The sequence below is a fragment of the Ischnura elegans genome, chromosome 4, assembly GCF_921293095.1.
Source record: "Ischnura elegans chromosome 4, ioIscEleg1.1, whole genome shotgun sequence".
Taxonomy (NCBI): domain Eukaryota; kingdom Metazoa; phylum Arthropoda; class Insecta; order Odonata; family Coenagrionidae; genus Ischnura; species Ischnura elegans.
Window position 1 is genome coordinate 122846642 of NC_060249.1, and position 19131 is coordinate 122865772.

The 19131-nt window shown below is 37.4% G+C and overlaps 2 protein-coding genes across 4 annotated transcripts in view; both read right to left on the reverse strand.

Moving 5' to 3' along the window:
- Window positions 1-19131, reverse strand: part of LOC124157998 — a 49237-nt gene that overhangs the window by 8364 nt on the left and 21742 nt on the right. Inside the window, exons 4-5 of one of the 3 annotated variants that reach the window (XR_006864673.1) lie at window positions 18937-19092; window positions 14449-14681 (exon numbers count right to left, since the gene is read on the reverse strand). Coding sequence is in view for 2 of the 3 variants with exons in the window: in XM_046533136.1 (XP_046389092.1) it covers window positions 14506-14681; window positions 18937-19092 (332 nt within the window). In the remaining variant the exon portion in view is untranslated. The remainder of the gene's footprint in view (window positions 1-14448; window positions 14682-18936; window positions 19093-19131) is intronic. The other 2 variants (XM_046533136.1, XM_046533135.1) reach the window with 2 other exon arrangements.
- Window positions 2241-10954, reverse strand: LOC124157996. The gene is made up of 3 exons (XM_046533134.1): window positions 10557-10954; window positions 2913-3478; window positions 2241-2499 (listed from the first exon to the last, which is right to left on the reverse strand). Exons 1-3 carry the CDS (start codon window positions 10754-10756, stop codon window positions 2285-2287), a joined length of 981 nt encoding a protein of 326 aa, XP_046389090.1. The 5' UTR covers window positions 10757-10954; the 3' UTR covers window positions 2241-2284.

Here is a 19131-nt window from a genome sequence, read left to right on the forward strand (position 1 = left end):
TCTGCCAGATACTAACCTTATTCCCCAAAGGAGCAACATAAAATATAATATTCGACATTTTAAGTCAATGTACCTGAAACCTTGCAGTGAAGATGAGCTAATCTGCTATCTAATTAAGGTAGGAAGGACAAGGTCTACTGATTCTGATGGAATTACAGGCAAGATATTAAAAGATTGTAGGGATATTATTGTAAAGCCTTTGCTCTTTTTAGTGAACCAATCTCTGACAGAAGGCTTTTATCCTGAGTCTCTAAAAATATCTAAAGTTGTCCCAATCTTTAAAAAAGGTGACCGAGACGACATTAGGAATTATAGACCATTATCTATAATCTCTCATTTTGGAAAAGTCTTTGAATATGTGTATTGTAAAAGAATGACTGATTTCCATGAGATCAACAACTTGCTCTCATCTCATCAGTTTGGTTTTCGTAAGGAGAAATCTACTGTACAAGCACTTTTTGATGCGGTTGACTTTACAATTGAACAATTACATGAAAATAAAAAATTATGGGGATATTTTTTTATATGAGAAAAGCCTTCGACTCTGTGGACCATGAACTCTTGCTGTTAAAATGCTTATCACTAGGCATCAGAGGTATCTCTTTAAATTGGCTAAAAACCTACCTATCTAGACGAAAACAGAAGGTAACCATTCGACAAAATGGCATAAATTACTCATCCTCACTTAGGGAGATTGACAAAGGTGTACCACAAGGATCAATACTAGGTCCACTGTTATTTTTAGTATTTATCAATGACCTACCCAATAAGCTGATGGAAAACCCTAATAATAAGTGTATTTTATACGCTGATGATGTGAGTGTTCTAACATCTAGTGAAACTGAGATTGAATTATTAAGATCCAAAAATTCATTAATAGAAAGTATGACTGAATGGTGTACAAACAACAACCTGGTTCTAAGTGCTGAAAAAACACAAGTGTCAATCTTCTCACATAGAAATTCTCCTTTACATGATGACTTTGATCTCGGTATGGTTAAAAACGTAAAATTCCTTGGTATTTATGTCGATTCTTACTTAAAATGGGAAACGCATATTGATTTCTTATGTAAAAAACTAAATACTGTTTTCTATCTGATGTCTGTGATCAAATATACTGTCAGTCTAGATGTGTTGAAGATGCTTTACTATAGTCTGTTCTACTCTAGGATATCATATGGTGTCATGCTCTGGGGTTCCTCACCTAAGTTGCATAATGTTTTTATAATTCAAAAGAAATTGTGTAGGGTAATGCTTAAACAGCATCACCGAGCTCACTCCAGACATCTATTTAAAAATCAACATTTGTTAACTGTGCCTTGTATATACATATGCCACTCTGTAATCTATGCAAAACAACACCTTAGCGATTTCATTCAAAATAATACTATGCACTCCTACAATACCAGAAAGTGTAATGATCTACATGTCACACAAAAAATCTTTACCCATACCACCAAAGGACCCTGTGCAATGCGCATGAAACTATATAATAAGTTGCCTGCCTATATAAAATGTTAAAATAGAATACTTGTATTTAAAAAAATTGTTTTTACTTATCTTCTTGAAAAATGCTTCTATAGCATTAATGAATATTTGAGTACATAGCATGTAAGGTTTCACAGTGTAAAATTTTATATTCGATGTGTATATTGTACTTTAAACTAATATTTGATATTTTGACGTGTCCTATATACCTGCCTAGTGTGTAACTAGTGTATTGTATCACTGTGGACAAATAAAAAATTCAATTCAATTCAATATTGTTATTTCTTACACCTTGTAATCATGTATTCATGGTATGTGAAACTCAACATGCTACATTGCTGAAAGAAAAATTAATAAAAAATTTGGAACTCTTTACATGTGTATACATAATTTTCCCTTGATCTGCACCTATCATGCATTTTATGGAAATCAATTTCTCGCTATCAAATATTAGCTGTCTGATCATAGCAATGGGCATAAGTGTAATCTTTCCAGCTTTTATATTTAATGGAAAATCATTTTGAAGAGAATACTGCACTTCAGTTTAAATCTGTGGTCAAGGCAAGTGGAAAATATAATCCAGAAAATAAATCCTACCAACCCATGAAACCTATATTGCTGTTGCTGTATACCAAAACTTGTTCCAAATCCATTTCCCTTAATATCTGGCACCAATCTCCTTATTTTCAGCCATTATCTCATGCTTTCATGATAGGTATTTAACAAGTTGAAGGAATAAATATATATGCAAATTTTAAAATTTGAAAATATATTATACAAAAATAAAATATACAAATTAGGGGACACGTTCCCCACAAAACTCTTTGAGTTGTGCTTCTGTCAGCTTTCTAGCAGCCACAGCTTGCCTCAGTCTCTCTTTTATTATTTTATCCTTCTCGAGGGACCTTTTTATTTTCATTTCGTATAATCTTCTTATATATTTCCGCTCCTCATCCATCATTTCCAACCTGGCCCTTAACTCCCTCTCAGCAATGCCCAAGGAAGTATTGGCTGAAAGCATCCAGGAAGCAGTTATGTATAAATTAACAACAATATATCATACATCATTTTGTAGTAAAAAATAAATAAATAGAGCTAATAGCATGTTAATTTTTACTATCTACTGGTACAGTGAAGCTGTGCTAGTAGGAAAGAATTCCAGATTTGAGGTAGGGAGAGAGATATCTCATTCTTGAAAAGTTTCATTGCGGTAAACATCCCATCCACTTCCATTCAAAATGAAATTTTCAATAACAGCCCGAAATCATTTTAGTTTCAGTTTTCAAAGTGGATGGGATAACATTCCATGGGTGGACTACTATGATAAACTGACCTCCGATAGTCTATTGAGTAATTTTGGGTTAAGGTGATCTCTCTATGCCTTAGGCAGACAATTTGACAATTCATAGCAATAGAGAACTTACCCTTCGAGGAAGGTTTGCGTTTTTTGACGGAAGGGCGAGTCCCAGGAGATGTTTCAGCAGGAGATGAGGTGGTGCGACACAATAAGGGCTGAGGGGCTTGGTCGGTGGAGGTCACAGGGATGGGCAGAAAACAGAGACGTGAAGGGGATAAGGTACCATGGGAAGATTGAGAGGGAGACAGAGCAGGACTGGGAAGAGAATCAGACGGGGAACGGTTGTGCAGAGGGTAAGAAGTTGAAGAGGAAGCAACGGGAGTAGAAGAATAGAATTTACTGCACGAAGGAATGGGTTGAGAGGTGGAGGTTGACTTGGAATTAACAGGGTCGGGAGTAACGTCATGACCACTGGAAGGAATGGGCAGGGATTTAGAGGTTGTGGCCAGATGATGGTAGTCACTGTCCAGGGTTTCATCAATCACCACATCCAAGTGGGGAACTATTCTTTCCACTTGGGCAGTGATTGGGTCCTCGAAGGGCCTCAGGGGGGGTCCACCTCCTGTGCCCATTCTATGACGTACCTCCGCTGTTTTTCTCTTCTTCACCTCTCCCTTCAACTTTTCCCAGCATCTAACACAAAGGCCAAAACAGATGCAATTAAGGAATGCAAAATGAGCAGAGCACAAAACTATCACATTAACAGCATTAAAATCAGGTACATAAATCATTCATCACTTCCTTCAACAGCAGATAACCTAACCAAAAGATAAATAGACCAGGAATGGATTTATCAGGAAACATTATGGTTATGTAAAAAGATCACTACTGAAAGGAATGGCTTGCGGGTTGGAGTTTGCATTTGAAACAACGGGATTAGGCATGAAACTCCCTTCTATTTTATGCCAGTGCATTAATTAAAAAGAAAAAGTTGGTAGAGCTGTTTACCTAAGATCTGTGCGAAAGTGACTTGCTGAGGATGAAAACATATTTTATTTAAAATCAAGCCAAAAATGCGGGAAGCAAAATGCAAGCATTATTAGACTACCTGAATGCTTACCCCAGCAGCAGAGAAGGTTGTCTCAACGTTGTAGCAACGTTACAAATGTTGCACTGTAATGTTAACGTTGACGCAACGTTTGGACAACGTTTAATGGCAACGTTACTTTGCAACATTGTGGGCAATATTTTCATTTGCCTATTAGATTTCCAATTCCATAATCTAAGGTTTAATAACTTCTTAAGTCCATGAATCGCGTTTTAAACAGCTTTTTTGGGGATGCATTGACTTTCGTCATTCAATTCCATTTAGAATATTTTCAACGAAGGTGCCAAAAAACTAAGTCCGAAAATCATCTGGGCAAAGAACGCAAAAAACACAAATGAAGTTTAACTTTAGACTTCGATTCTTATATGTTTCTGTCTAATTTGGGTGGGCCCGGGCCTACCCTGTCCCTAGGACGATCGCTGACACAGTTAGCATGTAAACTTGCGACAAACGCTTGTACTTGTCCTAGGGTTGTCATCAGCTTGTGACGACCAACCTTGTCGCGGCAAGTTTACAGCAAACTTGCTGTGACAAACTAATTCTGGCTTCAATGCTATATGCAAGCTTGAATAAAACTTACGAGCTATGTGAGCTCATACTAGCCATGATTTTCTCTACGCATAGACTTAAACGTCACACCTGCAGAGGACATGCTATATCGCATTAATAGCAGATTTGTCATATCATACCTGCTGCAAAAATTTATTTACGGGAGAACCCATTAACCATATTCCTACATGTAACTTCATAGGTGATAGACAATAGAAAATAATTAACACTCATAAACAATAAACCCATTTAAAATTTAAAAAAAACTAAAAGGATTTCACATCAATGAATACGATGTAGATGTACAAAGAAAAGTATAAACACTCCTCATCGGTGTTAGATATTTCTATGGCCACAGCGAAATATCTCAACAAGGAGAGTAAATTTTGGTGGAAAGCGGTATGTTAGATATGATTTCATTCTCACGTATTTCATATCCTCTGATATGATTTTCAAACTACCGCCCATGTTTTACAACTGTCGATCTATCGAAGTGCCATCGATACAAGATGGCCGCCGGCATGATAATGTATTGGCCAGTATTGGCTTTGTTTACTTTCTTGCGTGCATCAATTTTCATTCTTGGTTTTACTCTCAACCCAATTGAGTAGCAATCATTTGCATTGAGCTGCGAATCAATGGCCATCGGAATTTGTGGTGTTTTGTTTGACTTTTGGGGAATCCTTCCAGATCCTCCGAACGGGTATCATCCGAACGGGTTTGTAATTTTTTTTAGTGTTGATTCATATTAGGCAGAGTTTATACTTTCATATTTTTGTGAACTATTTTTACCAAGTGGATTTTTTAAATGTGTGTTGCCTGCGCATATATCTGGTAGACTAGGGTTTAAACTTTAATAACTAATCAGATATTATAATTACACTACAATCCAAAGCTTACTTTTTATCAAATTTAATGTTTACTGTGAAATCGCGATTCTATAAGGCTGGAATCTCTACAATGGAGAAACTGTAGCCTATTGTAGAAATTTCAGGCTGTAGGCTGCGCGCTTTCACAGAAATATATAATGCGAAACAATGAGGCATTGTTTTTAGCACAACGACAATATCTGATTAGCTGGAAATTTTAATCAGAGGACAGTTTTCGTCTCATGGCGCCGTGAATCGTAATTGTTGAGAATAGTTAAGTTTATAAACTCAGTACGCTACTTCAACGCAGTCATTGAATGTGAAGAATGTCAATAAGAATGCACAGTAAAATTTTGGAATTTAGTAAAGGGTCAATTCACCCAGGAAATTTTCGAAATTACACCCACCGACTCGGATTTTTACGAAATTTTTGTCGCCTGCTAATACCACCTATTTAATGGCCTTTGTAAAATGTTTCCTTTCTCACTCTTATAGTTTGCAAGATATGAGGGTTCGAAGTTTGAAATGTTTGCCCAGAGGTGGCTCATCGTTTGAGATATTTGCTTATAGTTTGTTTATTTTATTGAAAAAAAATGGTATCAAAGTACATTTGACTATTACTGTGCATTGTGGGGTAAATGATAACACTAATTTAAATAAAATTATTTAAATAATACACTTCACTCATAAAAGTGAAATGAGTCCGGCTGAACTGGTGTTGTGCAAAGTCAGCTTCTTTCATCGAAGAGACATTCTTCCAGAACCCATAGGAGCAAAGAGGATCAGTTCAGATGAAAACTTCAGCGTCACATTGTTTTAGCAATGACAAACCAAGTGTAGTTGATTGAAGTGTATTATTTAGATACTTTAATTTAGGTTAGTATTTTCATTTCTCTTATAATGCACAGTAAGAGTCTAATGTAAGTCGATACCATTTTTTCCATAAACTAAACTCTTGAAAAATAGGTGAATTCCAGGAAAGGAGCATAATTTCACAGATCATTTCCAAGCCATTTGGGCTCTTTTCATCTCACCTGCCACAAGACAAGTATTGTTCTTATAAAATTATATGAACAAGTTCACTATTGTGGCTCTGGTTTGGTCTTAGATTTACTGACCATTATTTCAAATGAATCATCATAAAGCTATGGATACACTTATACTTATTATCTTATATTACACGTCCCAAATCCCCCTCACTGAGGCAGAAAAAGTAAAACCTGAAATACTCAGTGGCAGTCAAAACACCACCATTTTTATTTCATAGTATTAACACTTTGCGTGCCATGGACGTAATATTACGTCTTTCCATTTAATTGGCTTTGTATGCGTGAAGCCGTAATATTTCGTCCGTGGTACTTTTCCAGTTTACTGCTTAGGGGTTCTGTTTTTCAAAAATCAACTGCTCGATGGAAAAAGAGTTCAATTTATGTCTTGAGGACGAAAAGTCCTCTGCAGCTACCGGCAACCTCATCTTAGGCCACTTAGTGTGAAAATTCTTTGGGCCAATGGACCGTTCGTTGAGGGTGCATTGACCCTTTTTGTCATCCAGGTTTTATAATGCTTTGCTTGGAACAATGCTTTTTTATGATTTCCATGCTTTAAATAGTTCAAATTGAGCGTATTAAAAAAATTATTATGCATGCTATGGTGGTACATCACAACTTTGGTGTTACAACTTTTTTATTTTTCAAAAACAGTAGGTTTCATTGTTAAATTATATATTTAAGAATTAGCAATAAATGTTATTCAACTCATTCATAAAGAAGAGAAAAGTCCTTTTTATTGAAATGAACATCGATATAAATATATTTTTGATGCTAATGTTTTAAAAAATGTACAAATATAGTAAAAAATGGCTGGATTTTTCAGTAGGGCTTTAAATTTAGCAGCCGGAACTCAAAGTGTTAAGGAGTGCATATTTACCTCTCATAAAAGAATTGGATGAGTTAACTAGTCTGCCTTTTCGTGATTATTCTTAAAATACGAAGAAAAGTTTTTGAGCTAAAGAAATCGGTTAATTAACAATTTTGGACATTATTTTGGCTAACATTGCAATACAGGGGGGATGAAAGGGATTACTAAGGAAGCTACGTATTTGGATACACAATGGGTCAAAATTTCATTCAAATGTTTATTTTTGGTTTCTGAGCTATGAATTTTTACCTTGTGCCCTGCACACTGGAATTTAAATCTCACTACCACCACGTCTGAGCAAACATCTCAAGCTTCGACCCCTCATATCTTGCAAACCATGAGAGTGAGGGAGGAAATATTTTTTGCACGGGGTAATGAAATAGGTGGTAGTATCTAGTGACAAAAATTTCATAAAAATCTGAGTCGGTGCCATGGCCTAGGTGAACTGACATGGAATGACCCTAAACTTTGAAAAACTAAAGAAAAATCTTTGGGCCACATTGCATTAGTTTCATTTGTTTCAAACTCTTTGCTTTGACATTACTCTAATGCTAAAAACTGGTTATTGTATTATAAACTTGGTCAATAGAAAAGAATGATCTGAATGGTGATATGCATAATGTGAAAATGAATTAAACAGAGTTAATTTAGTTTCTATACAAGAGTTTGGCGTGGAAAACACACTCAAAAAAACCACTATGTGAAAATGGATGACAATAAAATGCATTTAAAATCTGGCTAATACAAATTTTAACAGTCTACTCATCTTGGTGGTGATGAAGCAACCAAAAAGGTTCAGCGGTTGATACCCTTTTGAGGGATTTGGAAGGATTCTACAAAAGGCAAACAGAAGGGAAGAAAAGTCTTTCTTCCCTCATTTATACCATGCAATAGCTAGTAAGTGCCTATTTTAATTAAAGCTGTTTCCTAGCTCATGATAAGTAATGTTGCTGTAATTCAAGTTCATTTGTAACAAGAGAATGTTATTAAATTTTGTATTCACCTCATTCAAGTTTTTTCATTCCTACTCTCTACGTTAAAGACGCACCACTTTTTATGTGAGTAGATGCCATATGATTTCACATTTATAGGCTTTACATATACTAGCATTTTCCAATTCTACTTCGCTCAAGATTAATGTTTAGTCCTTTCTTACTACAGGGGAAAACAAGTATCATTTGTAAACCTCTGGAATTGGATAAAAATATCCATTATTCCTCGAGTACACAATTGGGATAGTCCAAGTGTGATCTCTGTATAGCTGATGGCCACATGCAATTGTTTTTATGGTAGTGTTCCTATTCCAACTTGACTTGAACTTTGATGAAGTCATACACCTACACATTGAGCTATTACTTTTTACTGATTAATATCACTATTTTGACTCTTTCAAAAGCAATTTTTAATGAGGAAAGCTATTTCAGGTTTTCATTTGTATGACAAACTTGTTTTTAAATACTTATAGCCTAAGGTCATTTCTGTACTCTGAAACTATTTGAAAAGTTTTTGTGAATTAGAAAAGATGGTGTGAATGTAGGGCGTTTTTAGCTATACCATCTTTCATGTACAATAAGTGGTCACCATTTCTTGCTTTAAATATTGGAATGTACTAATGAATTTCTTAGCATTTGTAATACTTTTCTATGTAAAGTATATGAAAGTGAATTAGGAATTCAACTGATGTTTATGATTTGCTTATACTCTTCCATTATGCGATACAACCTATTTTTAGAGAAATTACTCCAAATATTACCATTGTTTTTTCTGCTGATTTTGGACCATGTCTGGGTCAATTCTCATTCAGCATTCCAAAATTGGAAACATTGGTTTTATCGTGGCCATAGCCCTCAACATGTAAGCAACTTGTTGGACAAATTAACTACCCCAGCAGCAGAAAGGTTGTCTCAACGTTGTAGCAACGTTACAATGAGGAAACATACAAGTTGTCACAACGTTTCTTAAAATTGTCACAACGTTGCACAACGTTGTTTCAACGTTGTCTCAACGTTGAAGTTCCCAGGAAACAACGTTGTGACAACGGTAAGACAATATTGTCAGAACGTTGTGACAACGGTAAGACAATATTGTCAGAACGTTGTGACAACGTTGAGACAATGTTGTCACAACGTTGTTTCCTGGGAACTTTAACGTTGAGACAACGTTGACACAACGTTGTGCAACGTTGTGACAATTTTAAGAAACGTTGTGACAACTTGTATGTTTCCTCATTGTAACGTTGCTACAACGTTGAGACAACCTTCTCTGCTGCTGGGGTATCCATTGGCAAGTTACCAAGAGTCAATTACATGGATTCAACATCCAAAGATGTTAGTCCTTCTTTCAATTACATGAACTTCATAACTTGTTATAAACATTTGATTCAACACATAAATAAATAAAATATAAATATTGCTTCAAAATGTACAACATGAATTTCCTTTCTTGGTTATAATATTCATCCCGCTATGTTACTGGTTTTGCAAATGTTATGAAAAGTCCATTCCCAGTCATTTTATTGCATTCATTAAAAAGAAGAAATGGGAAATCTGAGCTTTATAACGCGTTAAATCTCTTATTCGACTGGCTTTCTACACATTTCTGAAATGCTCTTAAGTTAGGAGGTCATCACAGAAAATGTAGCATTGTGACTTAAAACGACATATTTTTTTCGAAAACTTATATGTTAAAATGTCGTTCACATGGAAATAAATTTTATCCCACTGCCTCCCAAAGCTTCTATTTAAATAATTTTCGACAGAATTTGCACCGAGTTCAACGGATAATATCATTTAAACTAATAATGCAATATTACCAGCTATCAAAACACTAGCACTATTTACCCTAGCTAATTTCCAAGGCATATTGAAGACTATTATTCATTGGCATTAAAATAAGCCAATTCACATCTAATCAAACCGAAGCAATTAATACAATAACTAAGCAAATAACGCAAGAGCAAAAAAGCACCCGCATTACGGAAAAACCGTTTTTCAGGCGTAATAGACAAATAAATATGCACCCGTCAGCACGAAAAAAAACTCATACCGTAATATATTCCACATATTACTCCAACCCACATTACTGGATCCTCTCAGAAAGGATGCACAGTTTATTTTCTTCACTTCATATACTCTGTTGCTTAATAGGTAAGCTGCATTCTCACTACACTGAAATCTCATTATGAAATCGGCAGAAAATGCCGAATCCGGTAAGGCGAGGGTGTGCTTTAACATTGTATTACAAACTACGTAAAATCATTTAACCAGCAGATAAAAACCTGAAAGAGATATCCTAAACTTACCTTTACTTGCATATCCTTTTTATTTACCTTTTCAGTTGCCTTACATCTCTTCTGACAACATCGCGGTGGCAGTTAAACTCACTTTGTACCGCAAGCCACGCCTTCTTCTTCGCCTCGCATTGCACGCTGTCCGTCCTCTTATTTTCAATCGAAGATTTGTGTTTTTCAACCAAATTGCACAATATATTCTTCTCTGTAGCTGTAAATGCAGCACTTCGAGCCGCCATCTCGAGTTCTTTATTGCATATAAACAACTCTGTTGTTGTTACGGCCCATAGTTACGGCCCATAGTTACCACGTTCGGAGTCCCCTTACTAGGTGACTACAAGGGGACGACTATTAATACCGACGTTGAAGATTCCCCTTGGAGTCCCTTGGGAAGGGGGCCCCTAGGGGACTCTAAGGGGAACGACTATTAATACGGCCCTAAGTTTTGGAGTCACAGCAGCGTGCTTGCTCATTTTACCAAGATTACTTGTTGCTCAACTTTTTCAAATGGACAGTTAACATATCAAAACCAAACCAACAGATTTCCCAATTGCATTCTGGGATGAAGCCGATGATGTATAGGGCATTTATAGGAGACGATGCCTGGTTTTTGAGGGTATTTTGAGGGTTAGCCGTGTGCGTGGGAAGTGTGTGTTATAGGTGACGACGTTGAACCATAAATCTTGTAGTTCATTAAATGTAATCGTAGAAATCATAATATTGTTCACAATTCAAAGGCCAACATCGTTAATTTTCCATCCTTCAAGTGCATTACTCAAGACGTTATCGCAATTATCAATGAACCCGGGTCAACCCTATCCCTACCCTTATGATTCAATTAAAAGTCTGATTCCAGGGGTGTCACCCGCTATTTGACGGCCCAGTCACTTTAAGCCGTGGCTGCTGATTAACATACTTAGTTGTGTGTATGGGAATCCAGATACCCATCCTATAATAAATCCTGTGGAAAATCTTGTCAATCCGGAGGGATAGTTTAATGGGACCAGTAAAATAAATATATACCATATATGCACGAATATAGTCCCCCCCTTTTTTTCCAAAAATACCCACGATACCCTCCCCTGCGTGTGCAGTTTTGTGAGTGTGACCTTTGTTTGCCTTAGTCTTTTTTGATTTCCCTCGCAATAATGGAGGGAGGTTCAGCCACGTCCGTCGACCGAATCAGCATCTGTGTATCCCCATTCTGGCCTGAGGTAATTTCTGAAAAAATTCTATATTTTTCTGTACCATTGTCAGATTATTACAGTAAATTTCCGGTTATTACACGCCTCACTTTACCGCGGTGCCGGATATACCGCGGGTCTCACCATGTCTCCCGAAATGATTACATTGACCTTTTTTTTTGAGGTAGGTAACTTGGTGGCGAATTTTATCTCGGCGTGACTACCGACGCGTCGCAACGGCACTACTTCAAGCGACTGTATTAATGCAGTTGGCGACGTATTCCATACATTGTTTCGTAGCCATAAAAAACTCGGTAATTCCTGATCGGTCATTGTGTCTTGTGAACTCGAGCTGAAAAGTGTGTTGCACGGCTATAATAATTTTCGAGATTCAGGGAGATTGAGATAATTCTCTTTCGTACATTCGCACCGTGGCGCTCAACCAAAGTAGGTACTCAATGCCCACAGGCTTCGAGCATTTAATGATGAATGAGCTGTTTTACCTTTGTCTTAGGCTTACTATGAATATGAAAATTACTTTTTACGAAAATTTTCATTGATTTTAGGGTTAAAACGATGTCTGCCAAAAGGATAAACTTACACAATTAAAGAAAAGTTGGGCATAATCGACAAAGTGAAATGCGGTGATTCAAAATCAAGTTTATTCAGGGAGTTTGGTGTTCCTGAAGGAACTATTCGTGGTTGGATGAAAGAAGAAGATAAATTACAATCGTTTGTTGATCAAGTGGATGACGAAATAGGACTTGATAGAAAAAAGGCCAGATTGAGTGCTGCTGGTGATGTGGATGAATGTTTGTTTACGTGGTTTGTTCAGAAGCGCAGTGAAGGTGTTCCATTATCCAGTCCACTTTTACAAGCACAGGCAATTAAATTAAATAAACAAATTGGTGGTGCTCATGATTTTGTTGCTTCTGCTGGCTGGCTATCGAGGTGGAAAATTCACCACGGGATAGCGCAAGTTAACATGCAAGGAGAATCTCGTTCTAGTGACAGTGAAGCAGCTAGAATATTCTGTGGGACTTTACGCAAGATGATTGATGAGGGTGAGTACACTGAAGAGCAATTGTATGACTGCGATGAAACCGCTCTCTACTACAGATTGCTTCCAACAAAATCACTTGATATTAAGAAGTCGGCAAATAAATCTGGAATAAAAATGAGCAAAGAAAGAGTGACTTTATTACTGTGCGCGAACAAATCAGGAAGTCACAAGTTAAAACCTCTGTGTATTGGTAAAAATCGAAGTCCTCGGTTCTCGAAGTACGTTAATATGACAGCACTACCCATAAATTACAAAAACAGTCAGAATGCCTGGATTACTCGAGACATTTTTTTATCTTGATTCCATGAAGATTTTGTTCCATCAATTAAGAGCCACTTAAGATCAAAAAAGTTAGAAGAGAAGGCACTACTTCTGTTAGATAACTGTCCGGTCCATCCGTCTTCTGAGCTTTTGATATCAAGGGATGGTAAAATAGTGGCTTTGTTTTTACCAAAAAATACGACAGCTCTTATCATGGATCAAGGGATAATCAGAGCATTTAAAGCCCACTATCGGCGGGAATTGCTCACTAGTGTCATAAATTCAGAATTGCAGGTACAAGAATATCTGAAAACAGTCACCCTGAAGAATATGGCTTATAATATTGGATAGGTATGGAACAAAATAACTTCAGCTACAATTCTAAATTGCTGGTCAAAGTGCGAGTATACAGCGGGCGATAGCATGGAAGACGAAGACAAGTTTTTGGGTTTCACGGAAGAGGATGCACGTGAAGCTTCAGATGTTCTTTCTAATAAACTATTTGTGAGTGATCTCAAGGCCTGGGTTCGTGAAGACGAGGAAACTCCTCTATCTGCTTGACGTGTCTGAGTGACGAAGAAATTGTGGCTGCAGTCCAGAGCCGCGCAAAAACAGCTGCATCATCGGAAGATGAGAGCAAGAATGAAGAAGACGAATGTGAGGTCGAGAGGCCAAAAATTGGCCATTTATTACATAATATAAGTGAATTGAATTGGTTGGAGGGACAAAGTGATTGCCATAGTATTCATCTGTTGCACTTGCAAAGCATAAAAAATTACGTGACAAAGAAACACCGTCAACTATCGCGGCAAAAGAAAATATCAGAGTATTTTAGTAACTCCCGTTAAAGTAGAACGTCTAAAACATAAAATAAATATTTTAATAATGTATTAGGCAAATAAATTTGCTATAAAAATTACCTTTCAGGATTTTTTTTATTGCTTCCCACGCAGTTTCCCGTAATAACGCGGTTGTCCAATAACGCGGGTGTAAACTACGTCCCCCTAGACCCGCGTTATAACCGAATTTTACTGTATCTATTATCAAAATATAAAATAAAATATTGAAAAAATAAAATATATAAAATATAAATCTATTGAAAACTTTAGCAACTTCATTCCTTTAGCCATCTTTCATTCACCATTTCAGGTGACGTCATGCCAACATTTATGCCTATGCCATCGACCAACAAGATCAAAAATATAACAACATGACATTTCCCATTGCACTTGCCTGTCTGGAATATGTACCAGTCAACAGATACTTATGTATAAAAGCTAAAACTTATCCTGCATGCAAATAATTACTTAATCAGAATAAATTATTCTGTGCCTTCAGTCAAAGGCTGATGGTCAACATCAACTTCCTTAACAAGCTAAGAGACTTCAATTATTGAGGCCATAACATGATGTAATCAAATTACCAGTCGTCAACATGTAATACATACGGCTGCTTCATCCTTCAATCACCTCTATGCTGATTATGGTTCCTGCGACCGCTGCCTGTCCTTGCGCCTCCGCAGGTAATAAGCGCATGCGAGGAGAAGGCCAAAACTGATGACTACGATGAAAATGATGCCAATAATGGTCACAATGCTTGGACCCACATCTTCAAGGTAAGGGTCGTATGGCGAAGTTGCGCGATTGAAGATCTGCACTGCAAAACAAACAAAAGAATTGCTAGGTGATCTAACTCCATATGAACGTGGAAAGCTTCAGTTTAAGACTCCCTCTAGGAATTTCTCACTGCTATTAACATTTGACATTTGCATATGTTGAGGAATTCTGGGGAAACTTTCTCAGGAGTTTTTCCCCCTCACATCATCTTGGAAGTCTGACAGTAAACTTGAAACATTCCTTGTCGGTAAGTAATTAAAATATGTAATTACTGCACATCCTCGGCCCTCAGTTATACGATGACCTCACTCACACCCCGTTTTTTTGGTCCTGTGAATAATCCCATACATGCAGTCATGGGTACTGTGCCAGCAAGTCAGTTAACATGTGCGACTCACTGCTGAGAGACGAGAGTCTTATTTGGTGAGTCGTGACTCCCTCCCCTCCACACATGACTCCCTCCCCTCCACACATGACTCCCTCCCCTCCACACATGACTCCCTCCCCTCCACACATGACTCCCTCCCCTTCGCAAACGACTCCCTCTACGCACACTGTGCGCTGAAATTGTGCACGGCAAAGTCAGTCTTCTGGTGTTCATGACTCCCTCAGCCTATAGGTAATGTGCACGTTGGAGTCGTGTGTGATGGGAGTTGGACTCTATGCGCACACGACTCCCTCCGCGCAATCTGTGCGTGTTGGAGTCGTGTGCGGTGGAAGTCGGACTCCATGCGCACCCGACTTCTTTTCACAAACATTTTCCGTGTCAGGCTCATCACATGTTTGGCAGGTCAAAGGGAGCATATGGCACTTTTTGCAGGTAGCCCACTGCACACCTTCTCACGCCGCTTGAAGGATTCTCCTGATTAATTTTTTTGGGAATCACTCAAAAGAATCTCATATGACCATTATCGAAATTCTATCTCCTGCATGTCCCATGAATTGTGAAAGAAAAATGATGGAAGAGTCTCATGTAAAAGTTTTTGGGGAAGTGCAAATTTATGAAAATAATGCAAGAGAAAAATGAAAATTTGTTCTGACACAAACAACTACGATTAATAAAGGAATTTTTTTATTAATTGTTCACATGATCTTATAGCTTTGGAGAGAATATTTTCTCCAAACAGAATTTTTTAAATTGCCGTCATCTCTAAGCACAGGAGACGGAATTAATTTCAGTCTTCCTTGAAAGATATAACATAGTGAGCAGAAATGGTTCCTCAGTTATATCACCTGTGAAACATTGTGACTATGCATCACGTGATAGTTTTGAAATCAATTTTTCAAATTGTGATCTGGGAAATGTTTCATTTTAAATGTTTCATTTTAAATGTTTGTTCAGAAATGCCCCCTCACCACCTTCCCCTCTTCCCCTTTCTTCCACTCCCCTCGACCCAGAAAGGCTTTGTTGATTCGCACTGTGCGAGCAGCTCTCTGCATTACATTGTGAGCGGTGAGGTACCTCCACAAGAAGTTCTTTGAGCCATCACAAACCCCATATGAACCCATGTATTTCCAACCTTGGTAATAAAACTTTTCATTTAAAAGACTATTTTGGTTAAAAACATATTTTTCCAGTCCCACAGCATGAAATACCTCACAAGATTTTTGCAGCTTCTTTCATCAATCTTGTTGCTTGCTTGATCGGGAATTGCTACGCAGGTAACATTTTCTACTCGACGTTTCACTCCCCTTACTGGGAGCATTTTCAAGAGAATGACTCGTTTTTCTCATCTCTAATGATTTTAGTCACATGAGGGGGCGTGCTGTGCGCACATTACACGGAGATGCTAATAAAGAATAATAAGTTTTCAATAATTAGAGATCCGTTAACTACATATGAATTGTAATTAAAGTAGATGATTGTTTATCCAGAATTATGAACTAAGGAATATAGATCGCGAACGCAAGGTTTTCTAGAATTTTGCCAATGCTATGTTTTAAGTCATCCCTGCATGATATAACTCCAAAATGAGCCTTTAAAAATTTTCCTGTACCAAAATTTTGACTTCCATGGTTATTCAAAAACGATGATCGTATTTCTAGTACGCAGGTAAGTCAATGGTGATTCAACACAATGATATAAGCAGCATGCGTTGTCTCATTCTGCAGGCTAACCCCACATCTGCAGGACAAATGGAGCCGAGGGAAAGCTGCTTACGCTGATCAAAACTGATTCAATTTGTATCTCCGTGGGTTGAAATGAAACCTGATTGGACCTTGAATAGCCATGAGGTTAACTCTGCAAAGTAGAAGGCTTTTATTTTTAAACGAACGGGAGTGAATACCCTCAGAGAATAACTCACATGGTAAGTCATCATGTAATCATTTAAGTCAAATTCAAGACATGAAAGATACAACATTTCGTTTTGACTCACAATCAGGAATGGCTTGGCACCATTAGATCCAATTTAATACAAAAATTTTCTGGAGCTGTCATCAGAAAAGGGAAAGAAAAACATTACGTGAAGAAATATCGCGTGGCTAATAAGCTGAGGGTCCCGGTGCTGTATTTGTGGAAGGATGCCGATAGAGAAGCACTACCTGGTAATTCCATCTAGTCATGATAAAATTTCATCTGAATATTATTTTTCAATGAGCAGGCATTCAAGAGGGGAGATTTTTCCGGGCTCTTAAGCTATTTTTGTTCATTCATCACTCCCAGTAGTAGTGGCGGTTCTGCGGTTTATTAAATTGCTCACTTTGGAAAAGTGATGTAAACACCATAAAAATCTTAATTTCGTGATCTCCTGGGTCCCATGTGTTCTGAATTATCCTTGGTATGGTATTTTGAGGAGGCAAGCAACTGTTGAGGTTATTTGCACCATGAGGATGGGGTAGGGAGGGTATGGTTGACAGAAATCCTGCATTGGGATTAGCCAGTTTGTAAGGAAAGGCACCAAGGGGACCACGGCTTAGCATCCCTTCTGCCGGACAGAGTATTGCACCTGAGCTGCTATTCTGAATAAGGGGTGTAATAAATAGCGGGTGCTATTCTGTGGGTCGTTATTATACCAACCCCGTATTCTGAATCAAGGGGTGTGATAATTTTCTTTGGAATAGCACCGCGCCATTTCTTGCGTGAGCTATTTGGAAGCTCCGCCTCTTCCAGCATGAAAAACTTTCTGAACAGTTTTCACAACCAATGAAGGAGAGGAGATTTTATTCGTTTCTCTGTTTTCTATGGAATATTGATTTGCAAATATAAGTAATGGCTTTATTTATATTTAAAATTTTTACTAAAATCTTGGATACATTTATATGCTTCGAAAATTTCATTATGGAATTCAGCTGTTTGTTGTTGTTTTCAGTTTGGATAGATTTCACAATGGCTGCGTACAGGTGGGTTAGGTAATTTTTTCATAATAATAATAATAATAATAATTTATTGGGATTAAATATAGAACATGTTACATATATCAGCTTGCATGTCCTACGCAAAGAGTATGCTACGCGAAGTAATCATTCAAAGCTAAATACAGTAAACTCTCGATTATATGAAGCAGGATATTACGAATAACTCTCATCGCAGGCCTCAAGGTGGCTATTGTCACTCAGCTTCATCATGTCATCATTGATGTCATCTTAAATTATCAAAGAAACAGAGAGAAACCTATGGGAAATAATAAGCCTTGTGTATCCATGAATTAAAATGTGATAATCTTGGTGATATTGTCTTTGACTTTCTTTTATTTTTAATAGAATGGGAAAAACATAAAAAAAGGTGAAATTCATGCATGGATAATCTGTGCATCAATAATAAGGAGTTCACTGTAATTGTTGAATGAAATAAATTTGGGTTACTGCAAATATTTTTAAGGGTAACCTTAGTTTTCTCCACAATGTAAGGCACAAAAAGATCGAATTTAGCCTCCCTTGTGACTCAAGAAGTGCCAAAAAGGAAGAGCATGCCTTGAAAGATGTGAAGAGGGAAGGATGAAAACATATGTTGCTCCACATTATCCTTCCGCAAAATGCATTGAAAGGAGAAGTACACTAAATTTAAAGTGACAAACGAGAGTGTAAAAAAAAGGTCGAAGTGTGGGTGGAGACAATTGCAGTTAGTCACAGTAAATTTTTATTAGTTAACTAGAATTTTTAAAAACCTCGAAAACATCATTTTAAATCTTAGAATCATTACATCTTCAATGTTCAACTCTAATCTTGCAAATGATAACTTAGACCAACACTAAGCAGAGAAAAATACACCAACCCAGCCTGCATGCTATGTTGAAATACTACAGCACACTGTCCCTCAATGAAGACAGCCGTGCTATGGCCTGCGGTACACTCACCTGCGAATTCTGATTCTTTGGCGAGAGAGCAGTTACCCTCATCGATGCAATTGCCGAACGGGCAGTTGACGACACCGTCATTGACCAGCTCGCTCGAGATGCACAGCCCATACCCACAGTGAAACAGAGAAGATGACTTACTGCTGCCATCACAAACTGAAAAAGGAATAGAATAGAAAAATACATGAAGCCATT

Coding starts and splice junctions, on each gene's coding strand:
- LOC124157996 (XM_046533134.1), bottom strand. CDS start 10,756: ATGGCGGCTCGAAGTGCTGCATTTACAGCTACAGAGAAGAATATATTG. Junction 3,479..10,556: donor GATGTAAGGCAACTGAAAAG/GTAAATAAAAAG, acceptor CCTTTGTGTTAG/ATGCTGGGAAAAGTTGAAGG. Junction 2,500..2,912: donor ACGCAAACCTTCCTCGAAGG/GTAAGTTCTCTA, acceptor GGATGCTTTCAG/CCAATACTTCCTTGGGCATT.